Genomic DNA, 27,431 nt, shown 5'->3' with positions numbered 1-27,431 from the left:
CTCTTCATGAGTATAAACAAAAACCTATTTTCACAGGTAGCATCCAGAAAAGTAACTTGTTTATTACATGAGATGGGCAAAATGTACTCAGTAACATCTCAGTCTCAGGTCAGCTTCCCAGAAAAACAGGATTAGGCCAAGTAGAAAAGGAGCAGGTCTGAGAGAAAAATGTGACTATTTTATCCAAACCAGATAGCATTTTTACTTTTCCTATGTCTCCCTGTAAACTGGTCAGAAATACAGCAGACACCACATTTTTAAAGAGTCACTTGGCTCTGATGCAAAGAGAAGGGAGAGCTTTCCCTGGGATCTGCTGTAAGAGTACATGTTCTTTCCTACAGACATGCAACTCCACAGCAGAGAAGAAAGCAATGTACAAACCCACACTGATCAGGATAAAAGGCAGAATATGCTACAGGTGTAATTCTGGCTTCAATCTCACATCCAGCTAAAGAAGGTTCCTTGCTTCAGCTATGACAGAATCACTTCTGTCCCCGTGGTTGTCTTTGCAGAAGCCTTTTCCAATGCAGTGGCTGCATGAGAAGTCCCATATCCCTGCAAATATTGCATGCTCTGGGCCCCTGACATCCAGTAACTGCTTTATATAGACAACAACATTTCTGGGTATGAACAGGCACCTAAACAAGCAGTGTGGAAGCTCCTTGACCTTCCTCTCCAAGGAGAGCTGGCTCCTGTGCTTCCAGGGAACAGCCTGCACAGCTGTCTCTACAGACACTTTCCATCTGGACTGGGGGGAGGTCTTTAAAATGGTTGTAGGGTTGGTCAGTAACTTTAAAATATGACTTGTAGAAAACTCTTCTCCTTCCTTTCATTCTCTTGCTGTTATTTTACTTGTAACTTCATGGATGAGGAAGAAAAGTGCTACAGAAAGCAAAGTGCTTTTGGAAAGAGTGGATAGGAGCTATAAATACTAAAGAAACTTCAGCAATTTTGGATCTTGCTGACAATTTAAAGCTAAATCTTTTAAAAGTTTGTTCCCTGCCTGTGGCTGGAAGCATCATTACCTACCACAATCTCCCGACGAGCCATAAGAATTGCAAAGTTGGTCAGGTGGCTGCAAGCACACGTCGTGTGAGTTTTATTCGTGTCAACCAGTTTGCAGCCTTGCGTTGACCAGTACCCCATCATAGTCCTCTCTGAGTAGTTCCAGAAGGAGCAATTTGCATTGAAATAATTGTCAGGCTGGGAGGAAAAAAAGGATAACACGAAATGAGGATTTTACACACTGAGATGGCAATAACAATCGTTTAATACGTGTAAAGGGTAATTTAGATTAAACTTCGCATGTTTCGGACAATAAAGTTTTTCATCAGCAAAACTGTGGACTGTGTTGCACAAGGAAGACATCCAGTTTAAAAGGGACTTTATAGTCCGAAGCACTCTAAAGTGTAGTCTCAATTACTGTAGACTCAATTTTAAACAATTACAATTTCCATCTTACGATTTTATGCATGGATGGTACATTATAGTCATTCTTGCTTTCTGGAAAATTAGGACTGTGAATTTATTCTGAAGATATTTTTCCTGTAATTGACAACTTGAAAACAGGGTCTTTTTCTTTTGATTGTGACCTTTGGTCAGGCCGAAGTCATGTGAACAGATATCAGGAAAAAGTTCACTCCTCAATGCCTATCTGTTTTGATGAAAAACAATCAAAACAGATTTATAAAAGGAGACAAATTGAGAGGAAAATCCAACCATATCTTCTCCATCACAGTAGTGATTATTTACTTTCCTCATGTGAGACATGAAAACAGAAAGGGCCAAAGTTACGAGCAAAGAAACACATCAGATAAAATGCCATGAAGAAAATAAATGTAAATTTAAAGTATAACAAACCAAGAGATCGTACTTTATTCTTCACTGAATAAATGCAATTTCAAGAATTTGAATAGGCATCCATAACGTGGTCCAAAAGGAATGTTGAAAGTCAAAAGTGTCAATAAAAATTGTGGCTATCAAGAATCTTAACAGTTATTTTCAACCCTGCTACTAAGGTAAGAGTTAATTTTCAGTTAGAAACAAATTAGTCATTTACATTTTCATGCTGATTACTGAATTAGCTTTCATTAAGAATACACTTAAGTTCTAATAATCACTGAACCAGGCTCATTTAATTTTATGTTCACAGACTTAACTCGACTTGCGTCTCCGACCCAGTCCAACATTTAAAATTCAAATGGAAAAAAAAAGGGGTTGTTTTTCCCGCATGGCTTTTCTCCCTTGCTGCTTTTATGACCTTCCCATTAACTCGTTAGCGTGACTCACGTCGATGTGCTCCAGTGTGAAGTGCACGGGGTCGGTGAGGTACACCCTGCTCGACTCCTTGTTGATGGAGGCGGCGATGACGTGCGAGTTGACGGCGATGGTGCTGTTCCGCCCGGCCAGGTCGCTGCCCAGCTTTATGGTGGCGTTCTCGGTGCTGAGGAAACGGCCCAGGCTTTTGTAGATGATGAAAACCAGCTTTGCTGATCCTACAAAAGACAAGGAATCCCATCATCGTGCCGCGGAGTCCTACAGAGAGGCAGCAACCTGCACTCCAGTGAACCGCCGATCAAGCACCGGTAAACAGAGAGGCTTTTTTAGGCTGTGGATTTGAAGAACGACGACCAGGCACTCCTGGTCTTTGAGAAAACGCCACAGAGCGGTTTCGTTGTGCTTTGTTTGGGTATTTTAACCAGGGGAGGTAAGCAGGCTGTGCAGAAGTTAATGGGGTTTCAGTGCTCCGTGCCCAGGACTCACCGTTCCTGCTGTTCTGCTTCACGGTGCTCGCCGAGAGCTGAATCGAGTTGCCTCCTTTACTGCCCTGAGGAAATTTCAAGTCCTGCACCTGGCCCTCAGTAATGAGCACTGCAACATCCAAAACTAAGCAGACCAGAGGAGGAGAAAAAAAAAAAAAGTGTCAGAAAAGGAGAACGCAGAGAAAGTCTCTTGGCCAGATTGCAATATGCCAGATGACAATCTTTCCCCCCACTCTTTATTTAGTTTTCTCACACTGCTGTCTGTAAGGCAGATTTGTACTGCATGTTTCAATCACACACAGCTAGCTTCTTTAACTAAATCTAGTGCACACTGCTAAAATGACAGCACTTTAATAGTGATAACACCATATCAAACCTCCTCCTAGTTTGTGCCCCCAAAACATCCACTTCAAAATACCACACACACATTGCAGAAAAATGCTAGTTTTGAAGATACTAATGTCTATGCAGTATCTCCTGCTGACAAATTTAGAACTTTAAGTATTGATTTATATATAAAGAGTTTTTTAAAGAGTCAGCAAAGAATACCTAAGAATAGTTAAGCTGTGCATCTAGCAAAATCAGTATTCATAGCTAAAAATAATTTCTAATTTTTTTCCTAAATGTAATTCTGTATAAAGGTTTATAGGAAACCATTTTATTAGTTCTGCTAAAAAACAAAATGAAAAATCAGATTCCACTTGACTGTACTTAGGTATTAGTTTTATAACACACTGTATATTGGGAAACTTTTGTGGGATTGCCATCAAACACTGGATTCCTTTGGATGGATAAAATCATATAGGTGAGAGTGGACAACTGGTTGACAAAATGTGTGTTATATTAAACTGGTCTAACTACAGGTGTGAACTAGACTGACAAAAGGTGTGAAATTAGGGAATGACTTCTCTTTCTCTAGGCCACACATGTGTATGTCCTGCATGGCACTGGTGATGTGTTACTGTGACTCGAAGACAGCTCTGATAAGGGACTGTAAAACCCTTCCCCAGTATCCTCCTACTCAATTAAAAACTAGGCAGAGTCATCTTCTACAGTTACAAATATGCAGACACCGAAACGTGAAAAGTCTAATTTCTGCACTCTCCTCCAAGTCTCTGTCTCGGTACTCTGCACATTAGCAGACTTTCAGGTTCCTCGTACCTCACTGAGACAACATTAATCTCTGTAATAAGTCGAAGGAATTTTAATTTTATGCATAGCAATGATTTTTGCTTTAGCACATCCTGCGTAACAATATTTGCACATCTCTAATACCAAACCCCTTCATTTCTCTGTCACCACTCAAATTCTAAATTAGGTTCCAACTATCTTCAGCTCCTTTGCAGTCTCCGAAGCATAGCTATTCTGCATTATGGGAGATGTAGTTCACTGAACACATTTTTACCTGAAGGCAGTCATGTTTATTATAAACATTTGGCCTATGTTCTGACTACCTAAAATATTTAACTGGCACAGTACGTTGCAAAAAAAGTAATTTAAATTCATTAGGAACATTTTATATATAACAGAAAAGCATTTTCTGCAGCTCTACAGAAAGCAGTTGCCTCAAAAATCCATACTCTGCCATTTAAGCACTCTTCACATCCATGCGTTCTGCTAATGATTTTTCAGGGGTAAATCAACTTTGCAACATCAACTGCTTTCCATTTTATACTGTATTAATGACACTGAAGAAGAATGTCACTGTGGAGCATTCCCTTTTCCACTAAATGTTGTGCAGCTCAGCTTCAGAGGGTTATGTTGCTGCCTGGAGTATTTTTCCCTCATTTTGTAAAGCAACGCAGAGCACTTGAATTTCTGCTAGAAAAGAAGTTTACTCACCAATGTTTTCTGTGGGCATTGAGACTCTGGTTGGTTCTAGAAGATTATCAGCCAAAACAAAAGCCCCTTCTTCTAATGTATCAAGTAACATTGTGGCTGCATGGGCTTGCTCTGAAGAATTCATGTCCTTCCAGGACTCCAGAGCTTCAGGCCTGAGCAGGTTGTCCACTGTATCCACAATTGCCTGCATTCATTACAAAACTATCATTAGGTCTGATTGCCCTAGGCAGCTGGGGAATATTTCCAATGTTATCTGGTGACAATTATAATACTTAACTGTCAGAATGATTTACTGTGATTTAATGGCACTAGAACACAATTTTCAACAGTAAAATATTTTCCATCCTCTCCTTGGATTAGCATGAATAGAAGTGCAGTTAGCCACTAGCATTGTGTGGTCTCTAAGTGGTAAACATGCAGATTTGACTTGTTTTGTGCCAGATATAAAGATGGTATTATTAATGTGCTGAAAAAATGTAAAAATAAATGCCAGAAGTTTTGCCTGGAGCTTTCATCTTAAAGTTAATGTCAAAACGTATAACTTCTATTTAAAAATACTAATGCCAAAATTAGCATTCTGCAGTTTAGCTAAAATGACAATACTCCTCCTCTGGAAACTGAGGCCAGCTAATGCAGCCCCAGCACTATAAACTCCTTGTCTCTGACAAACTGCCTCCTTTATTACAGGAGGCATGCAATGAAGCTGACTCAGTGGATATAAATTAGCCCTGGCCACTCTCACTCCCCCTCCTGTTCCTGTACCTGTTCATAGATACTTAAAAAGATTACCAGCTCCCATTCCTGCACAAAGGTCAGTCAGAAAAGGAAATCAATAGAGCAAACAAGATGTCCACTGACTGTGCCTGTTATCGGGGAAGGCAAAACTGGAAAGCCGAAAAAAACTGCCACTTTAAAAAGTTTTACTTGTAACAACTCTATCACGTTTTAAGGTTCGTTAAGCTGCATATAAAGTAACAATAAAGAAGGAAGAGGAATAATTCAGTGACATGATTACATTATTTTTACAAAATAATCCAATCAGAGTAATCAGTTAATCAATTGAAGGCAGGCTTTTACATTAATGCATAATGTAGCTGTGCATTGAGTACACCATGCATTGCTGGAACACCCTGTTTACTCTGTCCCATTTACCTACTCATAATGTGTCATTAAGCATATATATGATTTGTTTGATCAATTTAAAAGCACTGGAAATGGAAACAGAAGACATTGTACAAACAGAAAGATGTCGGTCTGGAAATACCACATCGTGCAAACAAACGAATACAAAAAGTTGGTCAAGGCTATTGTCAGAGCAAGATTAATTAGCCTAATCCATTTTAATATCCTCTTTCTGTCTGCACTGTGAGCCACCATGACCTTCCTGGCAGGTGGAAGATACTTCGAAGTGGCATTAAAGCCTTTTTTCTTTCTCTAATGGGAGACAGAATAGTCAAAATGCTCACACTGATCCTGCTGCAGCCATTAACTAGAGTGGAACAGAAATTGGTCTGCAGAGGCCAGATTCATTAGTCACCAAGAAATACAGATTGGAGCCTCTAATCTGAGGTACAAATGAATCCTCTGTCACAAAGTGGGAACTTGCTTCATTTGCATAGTGTAAGTCAGCTTTTGATTTGTAATTTCAAGAGGTTTATTAGTCTTATCTAAGCAGAGAAGCCCATTTGAGACCTACAGAAAATGACACCGGTTGGAAATGCAGGTTGTGCTGGGGATTCTCATGTATCACCACACTGTGCTGATGGGGGATGTTCATTAATGTGACACTATTTCATTTATTAGGGCGTAACCTAACCCTGCATTTTTCTTGTGGAAAATGATCACCTGCCCAGTAATATTTCTGAGGTGCTTCTCCTCTCAGACAGAGGCAAGTGGATGGTGGGAAAGAACCCTGGCCCCTGTGACACAGCTCTTCTCCCAATCCCATTTACTAATGAAAGGGAACCACACAAACCCACTCCACTCAAACCATATCTGCTGCATTTCCCTTTAGTATTAAAAATATTTTCTAATAAAAAAATATTACAATTATTATTTGAGAAGCTATTTTCTCTCCAGATCTTTGCCTCTTTTTGTCAAATTTCTGCACAACTGGACATCTCCCATCCACTTCCAGGGCTTTAGGATAAAAGACAGAAGTGCCCTGTACAGAGAAATCTCTCTTCAATAACAATCTTAATTAATTTTATTATGTTGCAAAGTATTTCAAAGTTCTTTTCAAAAATCATTCTTACATCTCAAAGGGTACAAGTAAAAATCAGTATTTCAGAAGTTTTGAAAAAATGTGCAATATAATTTTTCAGAGCCAGACACATGTATGTGTTCCAGGGCTGTTTTCTCTCCTTCACAGGGGTGAAGTGGCATTACTGGCACTGTACAGCAGAGAAGGAGTTGGCCAGTACAGACAACCATTCTACAGCTGATGAAAGGAACTGGAAATTAGGGAGCAATGTGTGACATGCCTTCCATAGAGCCTGGTTAATGGGACACATGGCAGACATTTTACTCGTGAAGTTACAGAAATGTTTGTCTTTGCATTTTATCCTGAAGTCATTGAATTGTAACAATTCTTAAAACTGTAAGAAAGAGTGATTTTACTAGGTAAAAGGATACACAAAGAACAAAGCAAGCTATATAAAGTACATTTTTCACACAAGCAAATTAACTCTAAACAGTCTTTGATATAAAATTCTACCAAGATGAAGTAATTTCTTTAAATTGCCAGCTTTTTCCCCTACCCAAGGTTTTATTATGAGATAGATGTTATTTCCAATTCAGAAAATAACCCTTTCTGCTCTTTTTGTTTCAAACAAGTTGAGGTAAAAGACGTATAAACTTTGATGGTAAATTTTTTTTTCTGATTGTTATACCTGTGCAAAGCCAACATTTGTAAAGTTGATATGGGGCACAATACACATTTATCAAAGACTGAAATACATAGGATCATGCAGCAAGATGATAAAGCGTGGCAGGTTGCTGAAGCAGGGAGAAAGCAGGGTGACAGCACAGGAGAGATACCTTAAGGTAAGCCCTGCATGTCTTCTCTCGTTTTTGGAGCTTTTTAGTAAGGAAAAAAAAAATCAGAAGTTAGACAGATTCTGGAAAGCTTCAGAATAGGAAAAAAAAATACTCTGTTTTTTCAAATCGCGGTTTTGAACTACAGCCTGGACAGTAATCTAGTTTCTGTCCACAATGACTACAAAAAAAAACATCACACAGGAAACATTTTTCCCCAACTGTGGTTTAAGCCCAGCTGGCAAGTCCCACACAGTCCTCGCTCATTCCCTCACCAGCACTGTGGGGGGAAGAATCACAAGGGTAGGAGTGAGAAAACTCACAGTTGAGATAAAGGCAGTTCAACAGGTAAAACAAAAGCCAGCCATGCAAGCAGAGCAAACCAAGGAATTCACTGCTTCCCAGGGGCAGGCAGGTGTTCAGCCAGCCCAGGAAAGCTGGGCTCCATCACAACTGTTATGGGGGAAGGCAAACACCACAACTCCTGATGTCCCCCTCTTCTTCCTAATCCCCAGCAGCTTTACATAGGGAGCAGGATGCCACAGGGGATGGAACATCCCTTTGGTGAGCTGGGCTCAGCTGTCCTGGGGTGTCCCCTCCCAGTTTCCCACGTACCCCCAACTTCCCTGCCAGCATGGCAGTGTGAGAACAGGGCTGGGCAAGGGCTGCCCAGCAAAACCAAAACATCTCTGCACTATCAGCAGGTGTTCACCACAAACCCAAGGCATAGCCCCGTAGGAGCCACTGTGAAGAACATTAACTCCATCCTAGCCAGAACCAGCACAGCAACCCTTACACGGGTGTCCAGATACCTTTTGTCCAAAGAGTGGGATTTGTATGAAAAGGCCAAAGGAGGAAATCCCTGTGTGGGCACTTGATCTGTCTCTGGGAAAACTATTTGGAGGGCAGTTAGAAACTGTAAATAAAACTATTGCCAAAATAACAGGGGAGTGCATCTCTCTCTAAAGGAGGATGAAAAAAACTTTGTTTGTGGGTTGCTGACTCGGCTGACACAAGGCAGAGGCTGAGAAACACAGCATTTCCTCTGAGAAAAAGAGGAAAGGTAACAACACTTGCAATTTCCATTTAAACCACAAAGACATACATTTTCTCTGCAATGTTTCTTGGAACATCACGCCAGAGAAAACATGAATTTAGATATGTTTTAGATATGTGTATGAAAGCATTTTTATAAAGATCAATTTTAAGTCATGTCGGTGTCTTTAAAAGGCTAAGAAAGTGCTATTATTCTGCAGAAAGTTCAGATCAAAATAAAACCCTGCATCTATGCAGAATCCCACTGATTTTATTACACGTTCAGGGTTAAAAGGATCACTGGATAAACACGCTGACTTGTTACAGAATTTCTGAGAGCTGATACTCATTTCCCTCACACTAGTTATAATGCATTCCAGATTTTAATACGGACACAGCTATGTATTTTAGGACCAGTCAGCTATTGTGAATTATATCTTATTCCCTAAAGAAGGTAATTGCAACTTTCTGCCGTGTATTTACTGCTGTTTTCCCTCATATGCTTATTCCAGAACCACACGCACGCAGGAACAAAGTACAGATTAATATTTCTGAAAGGAAAAGAACACAAAGCCCAAGGGTAATGGTTATCCCAGCAGGAGGAGGTGATGGGAGGTGTGTACCTTGTTATAACTCCTTCCAGCAGAGTCCTTTTCACTGGGCCGTAGTTCCTGGAGTTGAGCATCCAAAATGTCCACGAGCTGTTCCATCAGCCTCACTGAGGAACTCACATCGCCAGCAAACACTGGGCCTTTGGTGTGTTTAGCCAGTTCATTGGCCAGACTAGCAGCATTTTCCCCACTTCTGATCTGAAATGACAATTTATATTATCTCAGCAGGGTCCCTTGTTCTGCTTGAGGCTCCTAATTCCAATTCCTTGTGTACCTTTGTTGTGGTGAAATAACCATTTGCACATACATTGAAATCTGTAACTAATTGAGACCAATAACGTTCTCTTTATCTCAGAAGATTAAAGGTTCTTAGATCCATGACACACAAAAGCAGTTCTTAACAGCCATCAAAACCAGAAATCTGACTGGGACTTCTGGGCTAGATCTGCTATTCATCCTCACTTTTATTTTACTGCCATTATCAGACAGTAAGAAATCTATTTGTTCATACCCGTGCTTGAGGCATTCAAAAGTCAAGTAGCTTGGTATTGACAACAAATTATTCAGTTTTCAGAAACTTTGTAAATCTCAGTAGGGAGGGAAAACACAGAAAGTGGTTCTGCACTCTAATCATACTGTTATCAATGCACTCAGACAAAAATCTATTCATTACAGTGTAATTTTGACTGAACAAAACCCCTTGCTGCATACCACAGGTTTTGCTGTTTGACTTACAGTGTTTGATTTATCAAGCAAACATTGCGTTTGGTTTTTGACCATCAGCAAAGCTACTTTGTTTTCAATAGTGATGAGAACGTGTAATCACAGATTCAATTACAGAACTCAGAGGGAGGGCACGCCAAAACATGCACATGAACCCAACTGCTGGCCAGTGCTGTGCACTTGGAGCACACACAACTCCTTCTGCTTTAAAGGAACACAGAGTAACAAACACAGCTTCAACAAACTGAATTATTAATGCTCAGAGTTAAAATCTTTAATCACCAGCGTACACTAGATTAAAAGGTTTCAACCAACCTTCTGAGCCAGCTGATTTACCCAGTGTGAGGTACAGTTGCTAAGATCAGGGCCTTTGGGGTTCCACATTCCCGTTAAGACCACGCAGAGATACGAGGCAGTTCCTACAACAGATGTAGAAAACTACAGTGAAAGGGAAACCATTTTTCTGCACGCAATTCAGGAAATTGGCTACACTGTGCTCCTAAACAATGCTAAATTCTGAATGCTGCTAAATGGTAGTAGTTGACAATAATTGACAAAAACGAAAGGAAATAACGTCGATTACAAAGAGCAACGAAAAAAGTCAGTGAAAAGTACCAGACGTTTTCTGCAAACAAACAAAAAGCCCTTGATTTTTCCTGGAGCTCAGCCAGAGGGGAGCTAATAATGAGAAAGGCAGCTGTAAGCGTATTTCACAACAGTCCTCAAGCAGTGCCCTAAAATTTGACCTGGATTCTCAAAAGTGCAAGCACAAGGTAATTCTGCAGCTACGCTCAAATGACGTTTGCAGACTGACCACTGACTGCTGCCAGTAGAGACTGCACTCTCCAAGTAACCAAAAAATCATGTGACAAACAGCCTGAGATTAAAAAAACGTTCATCCCGAGAGAGCTGCCCATCGCTTTTGAAATATCTGCTTGAAATCAAGATGCATTTTTAAAGGCAGTACCTCGTGTTCCTTTGGGGCAAGGGCGTTCAACCATCATTCCTCGTTGTGTCTGAGGCCAGCTAATCCCCCTGGCCTCAGTCGGTTCACAGAATCTCTCTGGCAAAGGGAAAAAACTTGTCACGGGAGGAATTTTGGTTGTGGAAACGGGTGGCGGTGGTCTGGGTCCTTTGCTTCCTTCCTTTGTTCCTCCAGCTAGTGTTGTGCTTATGGGACCCTTCTGGGACGTGGTGCTAGTGGTTGACACTGTGGTTTTGTACAGCTCTGCTGAAGAAGTTATTGTCACTGCTGTGGTAGGCACTGCACGGGGAAAATTAGAGCAATAATAAAGTAAATGACTTAGAATTATATATATTAAAAAAAGTTATTTAAAAGTTATTTATGTAGCTTTAAAGGATTCTCTGGAGTCTCCTTTCCTTTATCTTAACATTACTCTCACTGCTATTCTGGGTGCTTAAGATGTAACCGACTGACTTCTTTCTTTTTTACCCCCAACCCATTCTGGTGTGACGTTTCAGCACATTCTCCAAATAATCTCTTCCGTAATAAAAACTGATAGTTACATTTCTAAAGGCTGAAAGGCAGTCCTAGCAAGTTATCAGCACATAACAAACACGCTCAAAGCAATTAAAGATGACTTAATCACTTCTGCAGCAGGAACACCTTGACAGACAGACTCATCTGAAGCAGTGTGCCGTAAACAATGCAGGCCAGCTTCAGCAGCAAAGGCAGTGGGCTGGAACTAACGAGACCATTTTTAAAAAACAGCCCCCAAAACTTCAAGTCACCCAGCACACACCTTCCAGGGCCATAATTATGATAACATCTTCCCACCCAGCAGTCATTCTGCTCCAGAGAGCTGCAGCACGCCCCGTTAGCTCCAAACACAGCACATACATGGTGTTCTCCTCTGTGAGCATTTGGGGCCTTAACACCCTCTTTTGATAAAGCAGGTATGAAGACACAACTCCTATAAGCTGGGGGCAAGGACCTAGTTTCATCTTGCACAAAAGCCCAGGACTGGATCAGGACACATCCCTTCTGCCCAGGATGTGCAGCCAGCTACCATTCATTATTTCCAAATCTTCATTAGTGTTCACAATGCTTTACAGGCACATGAAAGCACAGATTCCTTGTGCTGAGAATAAATAAGCTCATATAAAATAATTTTGTCTTTTTTCTTTTTTTTTTTTCTTCTTCTGCTAGGCCCTTGAACTCTGAGTTACTGGACAATGCAGCTTCTCTAAATTAAATCATGAAATAAAAACAAAAGAAGAGCTGTCTCACTTTCTTCCAGCAGTTACTTTATAAGTTAGTGTTTTGAATAATATTAACTTTCAGTAGTTTGGCAGTTAAAAAGCCTTTTTCAAAACCCTTTTTCAATTATGTTTCAGTTATAACATATTAGAGGTCTTACACAGTAATTTATCTTTTTATTTTCACATGAATTTAGAGCGGAGTTTTTAAAGAGTAAAGTCAAAGATATGCTTTTCATCCCTCTCCTGCTCACAAATGAGAAACTTCTCCAGAGAGCCTGTCTTCTTTTCAGTCTTGTTCTTGGCTGCTTGAACACAGCCTGTGTAATTGTGCTGAACTCGTGGTGTAGCCAGCTCCTCCTGAAATCCTCAGATCTGTTCTGCAAGTGCTTGCCTGACATCTTGTGAAACTGCTCTATTTTCCTTTTGATGACAATGCATCCAGCCTTCCAGTGCTCTCCCAATTAACATTTGTCAAAAGCATTTGCAATCACTTGCACAAGTGTCAGGCAGTGCTGAATCAGGTCCTGGGGAACGGGGAGATGGTGGGGATGGAGAATGATGCAGGGACAACCAATTATTTCTATCCAGCCCCCAGTACATGGTGCTAATTAGTACATATTTAATCACTGCAATGTGTACTAGCATTACTGCGATTACAGCTCAAACCCTACAATGTTTAGGACAGTTTTGTCTCAGGAATACCATTGTCAGAATTCATAACAACGATCTGAAGTTCAGGAGTGAGGTAAAAATTGTCAGAACTTATTTTGTGTTGTGCCCTGAGCTAATATAATCCCACTGTCATTATGCACCTTTAGGTAGAACAATGTTCATGCTATCCATTAAAACCAATTTCAAAGCCTATCACCTATGATTCAAAAACAACCTGCATAGCATAGCAGTACTACATACTTAGAAATATATTTTTAATCTCACGTTTTAGGAGAAAGACTTCAAACCACCTCTCTCAAAAAAAAAACCCTGAAAAAATTACAGATAACTTCTAAGAGATTTTCTCTTGAATTAAATTTAAAAAAAGGAGAAGTCAGCATATTTAAGAATGTATCAGGAAACTTCAGACAGCGCTTGAAGTCTGGGAAAAAAAGATGGTTGAAAAAATAAGAAACAACTGAAGGTATCACTTCAAGGAATACATCTAGCTTTTAGAGGGCAGGTCATTTTGTTTTCAGTGACCTGTGGGAACTTAGATGTGCGAGGCCATTCTCCTGAGCTGCAGGGGGACACGTGCCAGCTGCCACCACCCCACGTGTCTCCTGAAAGCTGAGGGTGGTGGCACCTGGGGGCTCCTGCCAATGGACTTTCCCAATACCAGCCACTGGCAGTGATGTTTAACATGCCACAACTAAGAAGAGTAACAAACTAATAACTCCATATCGAGGTTATGAACCTATTGTTCTGAGCAGCAGGGCTGAGTCTCTACAAGGCTGAAGATGCATAATTTTTGCCCAACTCCAAAAAAGCCACTTTTACAACGCAAGAGTCTATTTTGGACTTTTTGACCAGGCTTGACATGCTGAGGAGAAAACCAAAACCTCTTCTGCCTCCTTTTTTTTTTTTTTTTAAGAATAGGTGTGTCTTACTATCAGCTGAAGAGCAATAGGAAGCACATCCAAAGACTCAAATTGAAAGTAATTAATTCACATTTGTTTCATGCAGCTCCTAACAGCTGATTTAAACAGTTATGCATGCTATCTGTTACTAAAAATGAAGACACCACTGGAGTAAAACTTAACACCTGTTTAAGAGTGTGATGTCTATAAAAACCATAACACAACTGCCTAGGACAGCAGGGGAATAGTAACTTTCTTTCCCCAACTGACAGTGAAGAGTAGATTTAGACAAGGCACACAAGTTATCTAGTATTCCTTGCCAACAGGTTTCTATTCTAGGCAGGCATAAAATAAGTTTTAAAAAAACTAAACCAAGCCAAATCAAAAAATTCCCCACCCAAAATACAACTCTGAGCTCAGATTTACAACTGTGTTGAAATGCCCCGATGATGTGGCACTTCTGGAAATACGAATGGTTCCATTCTCACCTCTGGCATCCAGGCAGTTTTCAGTTCAGTGTATGCTCTTATAGGTCAGGTATCTCAGTGTGTTTGGACACAGGAAAATCTATGTGCCCACCCTAATTTTACTGAGCTGCTCTGTACAGCCATGGAGATCAGAAACCTGTGCAAATCACGATTTTCCTGCCTTCTGTTTATTGCTGCTGTGTGCCTGTTTTCATGCTTCAGTAAATGGCAGGGAAGGCATGAAGACTCACCTAATTACCTATAGGTTCCAGCTATTATGCTAGCCAGTATTCTACTGACCCTGCCAAATCCATTTAGTTGAAAGCAAAATGTTTACACAGCCATTTAAAAATTTACACCCTGAAAATGATAACAAACATGACAAAAAATTAGCAAAATGCCTATGGTTAAGAAATGTGCTATCTGGTGCCCATTCCATTGTCTTTACTCGTACAAGCACTCTTTCATCAGTCTGTAGTCTATCAGATTTGATATAATAGTACAGGTGTAATTTACTTGACAATTTGCTGCATGACTTTGTCATAGATTCTTGCTGTTGCAATAGTTTTCTATTATTTCAAGCCCTTGGTGATACTACTCTCCAAGTTTCTGTTCTGTCCACACTCACAACATCCATATTTTCCTGCAGTGACCCAATAATAGTTAATGATGGGTATCATGGTACAAAAGGGGAGACAGTTTCAGTTTGAACAGTTAGCACAAATTGGGGTGAATGTAGATGAAATCTCTCCCTAACACACTAATACAGAACAAAAGGATTTATCTTCTTTTTGTTACCAAGGAAACCTTACAATGTAATGCACATATTCACTTTTCAGAGGGAAAATTCCCTTCGTTCTTCCAGGTCTTTTAACTTAAAATTCTTCTAAAAATTCCTATTTCAGCAAGGATTCATTTGGACAGTCAGTACCTCCTGTAGAAAGAATGTACCTGGACATATCCACTGAATTTGCCAAGGACATAAAAACTCTGATTTGTCTCAAATTTTTCACAGTGCCTTTTTGAAGGGCCTGATACATTTTACTTCATTTCTAAATTAGAGTTTTGATTTTTAAATGCTTTTTTACACTTAGCCTTAGAAAACACGCTCTTCTGCAACACCTGAGTGGTGCTTGTCAGCTGTAGCCCTGAAAACCATTTCTACACCTATGGCAAAGGTGCACCAGCTGGAGGCTGAACGTTTTACGTGCAGCATTGCCTTGGCAGGCACCTTGCAAATGCCAGCAAACACCAGCACTGCAGGAACAGCAGGATCCCCTGGAGAAAACCTCAGCTGGGGCACTTGCTCAGCATCAGATGTGCAGCCGAGGCACTCAGGGACACGGCTCAGGGGTGGGCTCAGCAGGGCTGGGTTTACACTGAACTCCATGAGCTTCAGGGCTTTTCCATGGTTCTGTGATACAGTTATGTACTAAAATTTCCATGAGAAGTGAGAAGAAACAACATAAAAACACAAAAAGAACATAACAACATAAACATAAAAAGAATGAGGTTAAGCCAGGAGTTCTAAGAGCAGCAGACCCACTGCCAGAGTAGAAACCCAACAGTTTTAGAAATCTGAAGACTTCTGAAGACTGAGAAAATAAGGATGCAGGGAGCAGGTAACACGGACAGTTGCAAGAGGAGAAAATGGTGCAGGTTTGCAGCAAGGGCAAAGTCAACATGGGGTTAATTATAGTGGTACTTCAGAGGTTTCAACAGGCAGATTTAAAAATTAAAGAAACAACAGAGAAAACAAAGCCAGGTTTGAGGACACGGATGGGCCCAAGTTTTGGCACTGGGAGCAAATGTAAGGGAGCAGCTCAAGTATGACAAATTCATCTTTCCTGTAGGAAGAAAGACTGTTGTTTTTGAAGCACTCTGTATCTGGATGTTATGGAGCAGACAAGAACCGATAGCCAAGACAGATAGATAGGGAAAAAAACAAAAATCAGTATGTGTCTTATCTATCATTATTTCTCCCATGGTAACAGAGGGAACACATTACTGAGTTTCCCACAATGGTCCCAAGTTAACCACTTGAAAAGAAAAGGCCAAGACTTCCAATTTTGAGACACTGACCTTGTGACACCATTAAATACTTGATATTAAAGTACCATTACAAACAACACTAAAAGAAGGTTCTTGTGGTAGGAGACTTAAAGAATGTTATCCTGACACCTGTGTTGTTGAGCAGATGATTCAGAAACCTGAGTCGACCACAAAAAACCCAAATCAAATCAAAACAAAAGAAACACAAAAATGCCCTTTATCAAATGTGCTGAAAAACTGATCTAACATGAGATAAAAAATCCAAATGTTTATTACACATACAGATTGTTTGTGTAACAATGGAAGGACTGATCTTCAATTTGTATAAACTTCATCCTGAAACAAAGAGGAACTGGGAATATAATAGAAATAAGTACAGAAATAGAAACTGTACAGAATTTTTCTTGCTTTTATAGCAGTACATCTCAAGGACAATTATGTTAGATAATTTTTCCTTTCATTTAGTTGTTTTTAACTACAGGCAATTGACTTAGGCAAAAGAGGAAATGAACTGAAACAGATTCTTAGATCTGCTATTTACAGACCCATACAACATTAAAATATTGAGTATTGGCTTTATCTAAGGAAAAATACCATTTGTGAATATATGCATCACATATTCAAATAAACCCAGGGTCTTCATATGGCTTCTCTATTTTAAAAAGGCTATAATCAAAACATATTTACTGATGTCCTAATGCATTTAAAACCCAAACTCATAGCTCACTCAAATATTCCTTCTCTGCCTTCATGGGTGAATGGGCAAACAGCTGAGAGGAGAGGCAAACACCCTGCAGTGTGCCCTGGAAGCCTTCTCCTCTAGGTCTGGCTGGAATAAACCATTTCTCCTCCTGCCTTGCATGCAAGCAAGGAACCCAGGAAGGGTTGCTGGGAGATGCCCAAATCTGTTTCTGATATTCGCTGGGATGTGGCCAGCAACATGTACTGTAACTTCAGATCTCGGAGACTCTCACATAATAAAAACATTATGAAATGTCTTACTGGAGACCTTTGGAGGTTTACTAAAGCAAAGGAAGGATTCCACAAAGCCTTTTCTCTCCCTGCTCTTCCTTTACACTTTTCTTCCTATGCAATGATTTAGAGATGAGCTTTTGTCACATTCCCAGCAGCTGCCTGAACTGCAAAAGCTACTTAGAGCCAGCACCTCCATTTTCTCCTTACTCTTAAAGCTTTGTAGAATTTAAAATGCACCTTCGTCTCAGTTAAACCCAGTGAAAAGTGCCACGCATGAGAATGTATGGAAATGAAAGCTTTCATTTTTTTCTAATTCCATAGGTGGTTATCTCTGCTGAGAGCAGCCCCAAAGCCTCCCCGAGGAAGGGACTAGCTCGATGTAGGGACAGTGAAGCTGGCCAGGGTGCAGCCACAGCTCAGCCCCCAGACCCCTGCACCTCACTGAGCCTGGCTGTGCATTGCCAGGGAGCTCTGCAGGAGACTGACTGGGCAGATCACACCTGGCTCTGGAGATCACTAATGTATTGGTTCCAAACTGGCCTGTTCTGCTGCCTCTTTGTACCTGGAAAAGCTGTATGTACGTGGATATAATGGTGTGCACATTACAGAGCTTGCACTGCTGTGCATGAATCAGCTCTGCTGAAGCAGGACAGCTACTTTTCATGTGGAGAAGCCATTATTACTGCTTTTTTGAAGTAGAAAAAACGGCTGCTAAACATGCATACCAGTTAGATGAGAGAAGTGAAGTATTACCTTCATTGCTAAAGCAGCTTATCAACATTCTGTTCATTGCTGCATACATCTTCTGCCACAGAGCATTTCTCTTGCTATTTACTCTCCTCTGCAGACGCTAAAATGTGGCTGTGCCTGTTCACATCATTTTTAGGGCTTTCTGCGACTTAAAGACCTGTTTTTCTTTCCCCTTTTGACAGTTAGTACCTTTCCTTTTAGGCAGTAGTTCTAACTTCTAGTGAGCTGAAAGGCAGTTGCAAGGGACCTACTGAGAAACCCACTAAAAAGATGTCAGATAATCTTGTCTAACCCGACATCAGAAACTGTGAAAATAAGGCTGTGGAAAAATCCTTATGCTTGGTACTGCACATTAACCCCACACATCTCCTCTGGGGCCTCCCAGCACACACTGCTCTCCACTGCTGGCGCCAACAAGTTAAAAGGTCTGCGTGTGTGCTGTAATCAATTCAGGAGGCAGGTAACACCGGGAGGATGGGAACAGCCTTCTGGCTCAGCGGGAACCAACCTGCACTCAGTTCAGCTACAGAAGTCAAACTGACTGATGGTATAAAGTAAATAATTCCTCGACTCATTCTCAAACGCAGAAAAGCTACACGCTTCTATTTAAAAAAAAAAAAAATAAAGAAAAAAGAAATAAAGAAAAGCACGAGCCTGTAAACCAAATAAAGTAATTCCATTTCTCTTCACGGGTTCTGCAAATTTGCCTTGCACCACCGTAATGCTGCACTGCTCAGCATGGTGCAAGCAACCCCTCCTTGCCCTTCTGCCAAGAGCTAAGTCTAAGACCAACAATATTTTAACATAGTTCTCAGAATGGAAACACAAAGAGATTAAAAATGAGAAGAAAAAAAAAAAAAAGAAATCCTTACCTTGGGCAGGGTCGGGTGGGCCGAACTCCAAAGAATATCTCAGGATGAAGTTGTTATTCCACACGTACAGCTGGTTGTCCCTGGGGTTGTAATCCACGGCGGCGATGTACTGGTACTGGTTGGGGAAGGGGATGTCCACGTGCTCGCCCCTGCTCAGCCTGGTGTTGTAGATGTAGTCGATGGCGTTGCGGCCGGTCTCGCTCTCGTTGTCCTGGTACACCGAGCGCACCACGTACAGGACCCCGCAGATCATGAAGGCGTTGGACGCCGCCCGCTTGTCGTACGTCGTTTCCCAGGTGGCCTCGAAGCGCAGGGTGTAGGGGTTCAGCTGGCTGATCACGATCATCCCGTTGTTCTGCTCCGTGGCGTAAATCACCCACAAGCCATTTTCATCCACCGCCAAGTCAATGTCAGTCTTTCCCCCCCACCGGTACGGGGACGTGTCGTGGTAATTAGCATAATTGATTATGGCCTCCCCGCTCTTAATTCTAGTCCTCAAGTCAAACTTCACTATGTTCCTCGTTCTCTCCTTGTTGAAAAAGACGGCGCCGTCGTACACCACGAAGCCGGTGCCATCCACGCGGTTCGGCAGTTTGTACGTCGTCTGCTGGCGGCCGCTCTGGAAGTCCTCCAGAGATGCGAACTCTATCAGAGTGTCGGTGCGGTACGGAGTCCAGGGCATGAAGTAGATTTTATCTGCAGCCTGGAGAGGGTCCTTGCACCAAGCACCTGCTTTTTGTTCAGCTTCGTATAAATACGGTGAGTCCACAATTGCTTTCAACGTCCCCGGGCAAACAAAAACTAACAGTCACAGAGAGAAGTAAGACAAGAATTATGTCAAATTAAGAGTGTCTCACAATGAAAATCCAAAAAAAAGAAAAAAAGAAAAAAAAAAAAGGTAGGTAAATCATAATGACTGTGTCAGGAAGAAAAAAAAATCCATTTAATTGGCACTAGATTACACCTTATGTTATAATTAATGCAATTATCACCCTTTATCATCCACTTTTCTTAAAGTTACCATGTTCTTGCTGTACCAGTATGGAAAGTGGATGGGAACTGCTTTCACTAGTACAGACCAAGGCTCAATGGCATACACAGACAGCTGAAAATGTAGAGCTACTCTTGCATTTTTGTTTCAGACTTTTAGTGAGTGCGGATTAACGCTCCAGAGCTTTTAACTGGTGTGCAGGTCATTTCAGTCCAAAAACAATCACATCGACTTGTTTAGAACTTTAAGAAGTGGTGAGGCTGAAAAAGGAGGGGCCTCGATTAAAAATAAAGGAACAAACCAAATCATCAGGTATATAGAGAAAGCAATTAGGAGCCGAGAAAACAAAACACAACCAAAGCAATGAATGAAAACAGACCAGGAAACCCTGTAACCATGGCATGCTATGGAGAGGGTTCTGGAAGCCAGGCAAGATGACACTTGATTAACAAGAATTTACCCAAGGGTGAGAGAAAGAGAGGGAAAGAAAGACAAAGAGAAAGGGAGAGAAAAAAGCAAGGGAGTCTTCCCTCCAGCCCAAGTACTTCAGACACTATACCCCGCCACCTACTTTAAGCAGCCAAGTCACTTTATTGCAAACAGTCGACTTCTTTATGAGGTGTACTTATGAGATCCTGCTGATTATCATAATATAAGAGTGTTGTGGGGAGGGGAAGGGAAGAGGTTAACATCCATAAGGCACATAACAAGGAGCTGGGGTTTGGACTGTATACGTTATTTACCTTTTTGCTCCACTTCTATTTTAAGCATCGGAAGAAAAATAAAAAAGTGCAAGGAAAAAAGAAAGAAGATTAACGTAAATCGACTATTAATCTAAAAGATTAAATTAGTTACAGACGCTAAATATAGGGAGAATAAGAACTGCACTATATTGGATAAAGAGAAACAGACAACAGGATAACCTAGCAGGAGAGAGATTCTACGGTTACACAAGTGAACATGGATCGATCATTCTAGTAGATTAAGGAGGCAATACAGATATGTTGGCATGTAGTTTCACTTAGTGAACCTGAATAAATAATGAATGACTTTACTAATGCATGCTATACACACTCTTTTTCTTCTAAAAATATAACGCTATCAAGCTGGGGTTTAAGTGACATATTAATTTATCATATATGTGCAAGTGCACATATACATATCGTATTAAATAATTAGAAATACAAAATTCAGTATATTAATTACATAGGTTTGCATATGTGCTTATTAAACTCCCCCATCTTTGTCCCAGACATCCCTCTGCTTTTCTTTCTTGTAAAGAAAGCAGCTTGCACACTTTTAGCCCTCCTTAGGCTTTATTTTCTTTTCCTGAATGTTAATCTTGAGAACTTTTGCCACTTCTTAGTCTATAACTGCAAAATCAGACTAGAAGGAATAAGCAAAAACATCTAGAAAAAAGAAGCAAAAGCATAGTAAGCAAGAGGAAAAGAGAAGAAAAAAATTAACAATTTATTAGCTCATTCAGGTATTCTCCAGCATCATCGATTAAGCCCAAACCAGCAAGCTAGTATGCAAGGACAGCCATACTGTGTTTAAACAAACATCCATCCTGCCACCAGACACGGAAGACATAAACCCAACCCAATTAACAAAGTTATATTACTACAGCAATTTTTCCCCCAGGAAGTTTTAAGGAAGTTACAGAAAGATATATAGCTGAAGCCCAGCTAGTAAACAGCTTTTCAATAATTATTTGCAATAAAACCTATTTCATATACTCTGTGGCCTCTGAAGTGTGCTCCCTTGGTTTCATAAAATGACCTGGGAAATGACAGATGTACCAATCCGTGTAACAGCAGCTGCTGACACCAAGGAAGTGTATCAGAACTATTTGCACAGCTCTTCCATTTTCAGTATTACAGCATTATCCTGAAGAATGCCTTTGCATGCTGCACAGAGAGTCTGGGATTTCGGTTTCATTTAAGGAAATTGCATAACATTATTTTGAGAGAATGGTATTGGCTCATCTGATCTAGTGCTTCTTCAGGAAACAATTCCATAACTTTACGGGGGAGCTGAAGGGGTTTAATATTTTCAAAATGAGCAGCAGTTTTCCTGGCTTTTTGTACAGTTATACATCTTTAGGTAAAATACTTGTTTTTCTGCAATTTGTAATTCTTGCAGTTATCCAGGTAAACAGAAGATGTACTCTGAAGTGAATTCCTGGGCTTCACCATTAGTATTAATGACTTCTGCATGATTCTGTTTGTGAACTTCTATGCATGTGCTTATTCCTCACCAAAGAGCAATACTGATATTGTACCTGCTTAGAATTAGTAACAGGAGAGGGGGAAAAAGCTAGGGATAACTCAAATCATTATTGGTGTGTCTGCTCTGCATGCACTGGGGTACAGCTGTACATTTGTCAGGGACAGATGGGCTTATTGGAATAAACAAATGCTGCAAAGTCCAATCAATACACAGAGAGAGAGAATAAAACACTTTAAAATGTTTTCTATTGAACTCCCGAGTCCAAACAGGCTTAAAATAAAAATGCACAGATGTACAAAATGGCACTTTTGATGTTCTCCCTTATAAAAGGACTGACTTCTGTTAGTCAAAGTGTCAACATATATTGTGCAGCATAAGTGAGAGAAATGTCAAGTATACTACTCTCAATTTCTTTGTAATTTAATCAATAATACTCTTATTTCAGGACAAAGCAATGCCTATAGAATTTGCCTGGCATTTTGGTGGAGATCCAACTGAGTATCTCAAAAGTTGGGGTTTTTTTGTCTACACTTTGAGATGCAAAACAGGAAGCTTTTCATTAAGTACTTTCAAACTTAATTAAGTTTACCAAATTAAGTACTTTCAAATAAAGCAATGCAGCTATGTGTTTCTGAAGGCCAGCAACACATAGAGGAGCTCATAAACTGCATTTTGTACAAGGGTGACAGCAACTCCAGTGTGTAAGAACTCCCACCTTTCACCACAAAACCTTTTATGATTGAAATTTGTCATCCCTCATGGACTGAAAGCCACCACAATGAGACACAGCAAATTTTGCAGTCTTGCAGTAACTGAAGTAACTTTCAGAAAAAGTAAGAACCATAACAGAACTTTGGTTAGAAGTGCTGTGATCACTAAACTCCTCCCTTCCCAGGCCCACAAAAGCCTATCCTGCCCTCCTAACAAGTCTCTTAAGCTGAGACAGCTGCTATTTGCAAACTTAATGATTTCAGTCATTCTGTACATTTAGATATGGAGCACCGGAACAAGTAAGGAATAAAAATTTAGATTTGATAACTGGAGTTTATCAGGCATCAAAAAAAGAGACTTGAAAAATAACAGGATAAGCTTTTTGGGACAGGGAAGAAAGATGGTCAACAACCAAAATGGCTTCTGAAGCACAATGTGGTTTGAAATCAGATTTCAAAACTGATTTTGGTCTCTGGTAATCTTTTTGCTGACTGGTGGCAATGACAGGTGATACCTCTTACAGTTCTGGAATTGGGCAGTGTCATCACTGTACAGGCTGCAGTTGACAAACTCCAAAACTCAGAGACTTTGAAAGACAAGAAGCATCCAGAATCCTGAGTTACGATAGACACAGAATTACACAGTTCAAAGGGCAGGCCAATACAGTTGACAGTAAACAAAAATAAACATTTTAGAGTTAGAGTCACTACAAGTCAGAGTACAGGGCAGGCCGCGCTGTGGCACTGTACTTCTGAAACTGGAAAAGAAAAGGTTCCTGTAGGTAGCAATACTCAATCGGTAGAACATATCCACACTTCTCTTCCTAAAACAGCATAAAAAATCACGTTGGAACATTATTTGCATGACACTTTTTCTCTATGAGCTAGCCTACTGGAACTGGAAACGTAACTCCTTGTCATCTGTCTGACCTCACGGTTTGGACTCAGATGCACTGCCCTCTTTCTGAGAATTTGGGAACGAAAATAGCGCCAAAGCAGAAGTGGTCTTTGTGGAACAAAACTGTGGTTAGATTGGGGTAAGACATCACTCCTCAAAAGTGGCACGAGAAGAACAGTTACAACAAGCCACCGATACTACACACAGGAGGAATGGTACTAGGGATCACTGTCTGCTGTAGGCTTCCAGTCCTACAAATGGTACAGGGAAAAAAATCAGCAAGCAACCATTTCACAATGACACAGCAGGAATGAAGAAAAAACAGATGATCTGTGTTTGGCCTTTAGCAACAGTGCAGGTTCAGTGTGGTGAAGCAGTACAGAGCAGTATTTCAGTTTCAGAAGACTAAATCTTAAAATTGTGCAGGAAACAGTACGGAGAGTTTTGACATGGCTTTGCCTATGCCAGAACTCATTTCCTTCCTTTTTGGATATATACTGTCACCACAGAGTTTTTGCATCTCAGACTTGGCCTGTTTCCTGTACCAACAGAAAATGTGACTTTGGTTAAGGATTACTGCAGATCAAGAAATACACACTTAATAATAACTCAAGGGAACGATCAGGGCACTGCTCAACTTCCATTGCAAGCACAGCTATTTCTCTGTGGAGTTACGGGACGAGGGAGAAGTCACTGCAAAGAATGACCTTACAAGAAAGCAAAACCAGTTAAAAGTGTCCAATCTGCAGAACTTTTATGAACATGCATACATATCAATGAAAAAAAGCATTAATTACTGCAAGGAAATAAAAGTATGTCTACAGCTACAGCACTTTGGCATTAGAAAGAATACTGTACAAAACCGCTGAAGTAGCCATAATATCACATTTTACTATCTCAATATGACTTCAGTATTTACTTTGTTTTCAGTGAAAAATCCTGTTCTGGCAGCTGATTTAAGGCACAGTTCCTATTTTGTCTTTAAATTCAAACTGAACATTTCTTTCTCACTCTTTTCCCCTCTGCTTTTAAGAACCCAGTTTGAGTAACTCATTAATGAATTATTCACTCTGAATCTGCGTTCATTTACGAGGAAGCACAAGGTCCTCCTACAATGTCCCCCAACTGGGTCATTTGCCTCTTGAGTGTCAGTGCAGGGTTTGCTGTGCACCCAAAGTCACCACAGCAGCAGGTAGCCTTTCAAGTAGATCATGATTAAAATTGAAGTCAATTCCTGCTTTACAAGTCTGTGAGCCAAGCCAATTTGTCAGCAACTGGTAGCGGGCAAAAGTACAAATTTCTATCTGGCCTATTGAATAGCTAATTTGAGTTTGTTTTCTGGAAAAACAGTAGCCTTAAAAGCCAAACACTTAAGAACACAGACAGACACTTGGCCAGCATCACACCATGGCTTCCTTCCACACTTTGTGAAGCTAATTGGAGCCCTAGCCTGCGAGTGCTTTGCATGCATAATGGCTCCGTGGGCCACAAACATATGCTGCTTTTCCATGGAACAGCACTCCAGCTCCAATTGTGAGGGCCAGAGGAAGTGAGCAAGAATAAAAAGATTATACTTACTGTAAGGAACACATTCATACTGAACTTCTAGATATTTGTATGTTCCAGGACAAGGATCAGGAAACACATCTGACCCAGTAACTACTATACACTGTGTTCGGTTGTTGCACCTGTAATGGGAAAAGAAAGCAAGCTAATTAATTTAAAATTACATTTAATTTGCAAGTTCATACTCAAGTACCACATTCAGTGCTAACTCTCTTCACACTTGGGCAATCCAATCCATAAGACAACAAAGTTAATTACTACTAATTAGTCAAAGTCCAAAAAAAGGCTTCAAGACAATATTTTAGTTCATGCTTTATACTTCTAAATTTGGAGATGGGTGTTATCTTAAATGTCCCCACTGTAGACACAGTTGTATCAAGTATATACTGATTTGATACTACTGCTCAATAAAATGAAAACAAAATGTAAAGATTACATAACTGAAAAATGTGCAATTCTGAATAACGTATAATAACACCAATGAATAATTCCTTCCATCTTTAGAGACATACACACTGCTGAATGGTTTTACATTTCAGAGAGATTTTTACTGTGATTCAAGGAAATTATTTTGGTTGGAATAGTTAATGTAGACAAAGAACATCAGCATTTTCATTTAAATTATTTTAGGAGCTATTGGTGGGCTCTTGTTAGGCTACAGGAAGAGGTAAAGATTGACCATCTGAGGAAATAAGAAAAATAGTTAGAAAGAAGAACTTCAAGAAAATTAATTAAAATGTATTTTAGAGGAGACTAAGTACTGAAACATATAAATTATTTCCTTACCAAGGAAAGCAAAGGCATTCTGATACAAAAAAGAACTTTATTACAATGCCTCTAACCACGTGGATCTCCTGAACATTTTTGAAGGTTTTTATAATAATAATAATTATTATTATTATTACTATTATTATTATTATAACAATAACAATATTTTAGACTACTATTAATTTTTCCAGAATAAAAAATACCAAACAAATATTAGCTTGGAAGTTAAAGGTGAAAAAAACAATCACCTAACCCTGAAGAGATGGTCAAAATGTAATACAAAAAAATAGTCACAAGGAAGTGAAGAAAAAAAGGAGAAGGTCAGGGACTTTGGTGACTAAAAGAAAAAGAGCTTGGCTGATCTTCTCAGGGGTTAGTTTTGTTTGTCAGCAAACTGAATAACAGAAGTCTGAACTTAAGTAATAGAGCAGCCTTTGACTCCAGCTGTACATCAACTTCTCTGCTGCACTGCTCCTTCCCACATTGCCTGAATGCCACAACCAGGCTCGGATCATCTGTCTTGGATCAATGGCTTTCCACAGCTGCACAGTACCAACAGGTATTGGAATAGTTCATGCTACCTCAGAGAAGGTAGAGCAAGCACCTCTGAAGAACTCTAATATAAATCACTCCTTTTTACACAGTGATCAGAGCAGCCCAGAGCTGGGCAGGACATGCTGTGTCTCTGCTGAGGGAACTGGGGAACAACAACTCTTCTGACTCCATCAGCTAATTCTCTTTTTTCCTTTTCCTTCTTTATTTTAAGCTACTTATTTCCAGCAGCATAAGGCTCAATCATAATTGCAGAACTAACTGGAACTAGTCATGGATTTCTGTACATATGCACAACCATGGACAAAGATAGATGGTGAGGAGTTCACCTGCACGTGTGCTGTGTAGATGCAGAAGGCAATAGGGCCTCAAAATCACAGGCCTCTCTGTAATATCCCTGATACAGGGTTTTTATGCCCCACACCTCAGGTAGACTGACGAGTATAACCTCAGATGTAAGATTTTGTAATAAATTTCTTTAAATTTCTTTGTGTTTCTTTAGTGAAAACCTCACGCCGAGACCAAAATAATTCCTACAAGGAGGCTTCTCATAGTGCATCATCCAGTGTGATGGTTTCCATGAGTGTATGCTGGGAGGAACTGCTTGAGAATAAAACCAATGGAGGTCATGCTTCATACATACAACTCTTGTTGCCCTGTGAAAAGTTGTCGTCTTCTGTTTCATTTTCCCCCAGTGAAAGACTCATAATGTTGCCATCAGCCAGAAAAATGGGAAGAACTTCATGCTAGCTTTTATCAAAAGGATGTGTAATATTATTCAAAAGAAAATTCAGA

General features: G+C 40.2%; 1 protein-coding gene across 35 annotated transcripts in view; it reads right to left on the bottom strand.

The window, feature by feature from the left end:
• ADGRL2 (adhesion G protein-coupled receptor L2) overlaps positions 1 to 27,431 on the bottom strand; it is a 173,123-nt gene that overhangs the window by 24,162 nt on the left and 121,530 nt on the right. For 23 of the 35 annotated variants that reach the window (XM_064663867.1, XM_064663869.1, XM_064663866.1 and 20 more), the window contains 11 exons: positions 25,329 to 25,438; positions 20,654 to 20,668; positions 18,920 to 19,720; positions 10,977 to 11,273; positions 10,325 to 10,428; positions 9,299 to 9,484; positions 7,644 to 7,682; positions 4,605 to 4,788; positions 2,764 to 2,886; positions 2,290 to 2,495; positions 1,030 to 1,203 (listed from right to left, as the gene is read on the bottom strand). In XM_064663867.1, the coding sequence (XP_064519937.1) occupies positions 1,030 to 1,203; positions 2,290 to 2,495; positions 2,764 to 2,886; positions 4,605 to 4,788; positions 7,644 to 7,682; positions 9,299 to 9,484; positions 10,325 to 10,428; positions 10,977 to 11,273; positions 18,920 to 19,720; positions 20,654 to 20,668; positions 25,329 to 25,438 (2,239 nt within the window). The remainder of the gene's footprint in view (positions 1 to 1,029; positions 1,204 to 2,289; positions 2,496 to 2,763; positions 2,887 to 4,604; positions 4,789 to 7,643; positions 7,683 to 9,298; positions 9,485 to 10,324; positions 10,429 to 10,976; positions 11,274 to 18,919; positions 19,721 to 20,653; positions 20,669 to 25,328; positions 25,439 to 27,431) is intronic. The other 12 variants (XM_064663876.1, XM_064663879.1, XM_064663889.1 and 9 more) reach the window with 3 other exon arrangements.

Source organism: Pseudopipra pipra, chromosome 9 (genome assembly GCF_036250125.1).
Source record: "Pseudopipra pipra isolate bDixPip1 chromosome 9, bDixPip1.hap1, whole genome shotgun sequence".
Lineage (NCBI taxonomy): Eukaryota > Metazoa > Chordata > Aves > Passeriformes > Pipridae > Pseudopipra > Pseudopipra pipra.
The sequence above is the reverse complement of the archived record's forward strand: the minus strand, read 5'-3'. Positions and strand labels throughout refer to the sequence as shown.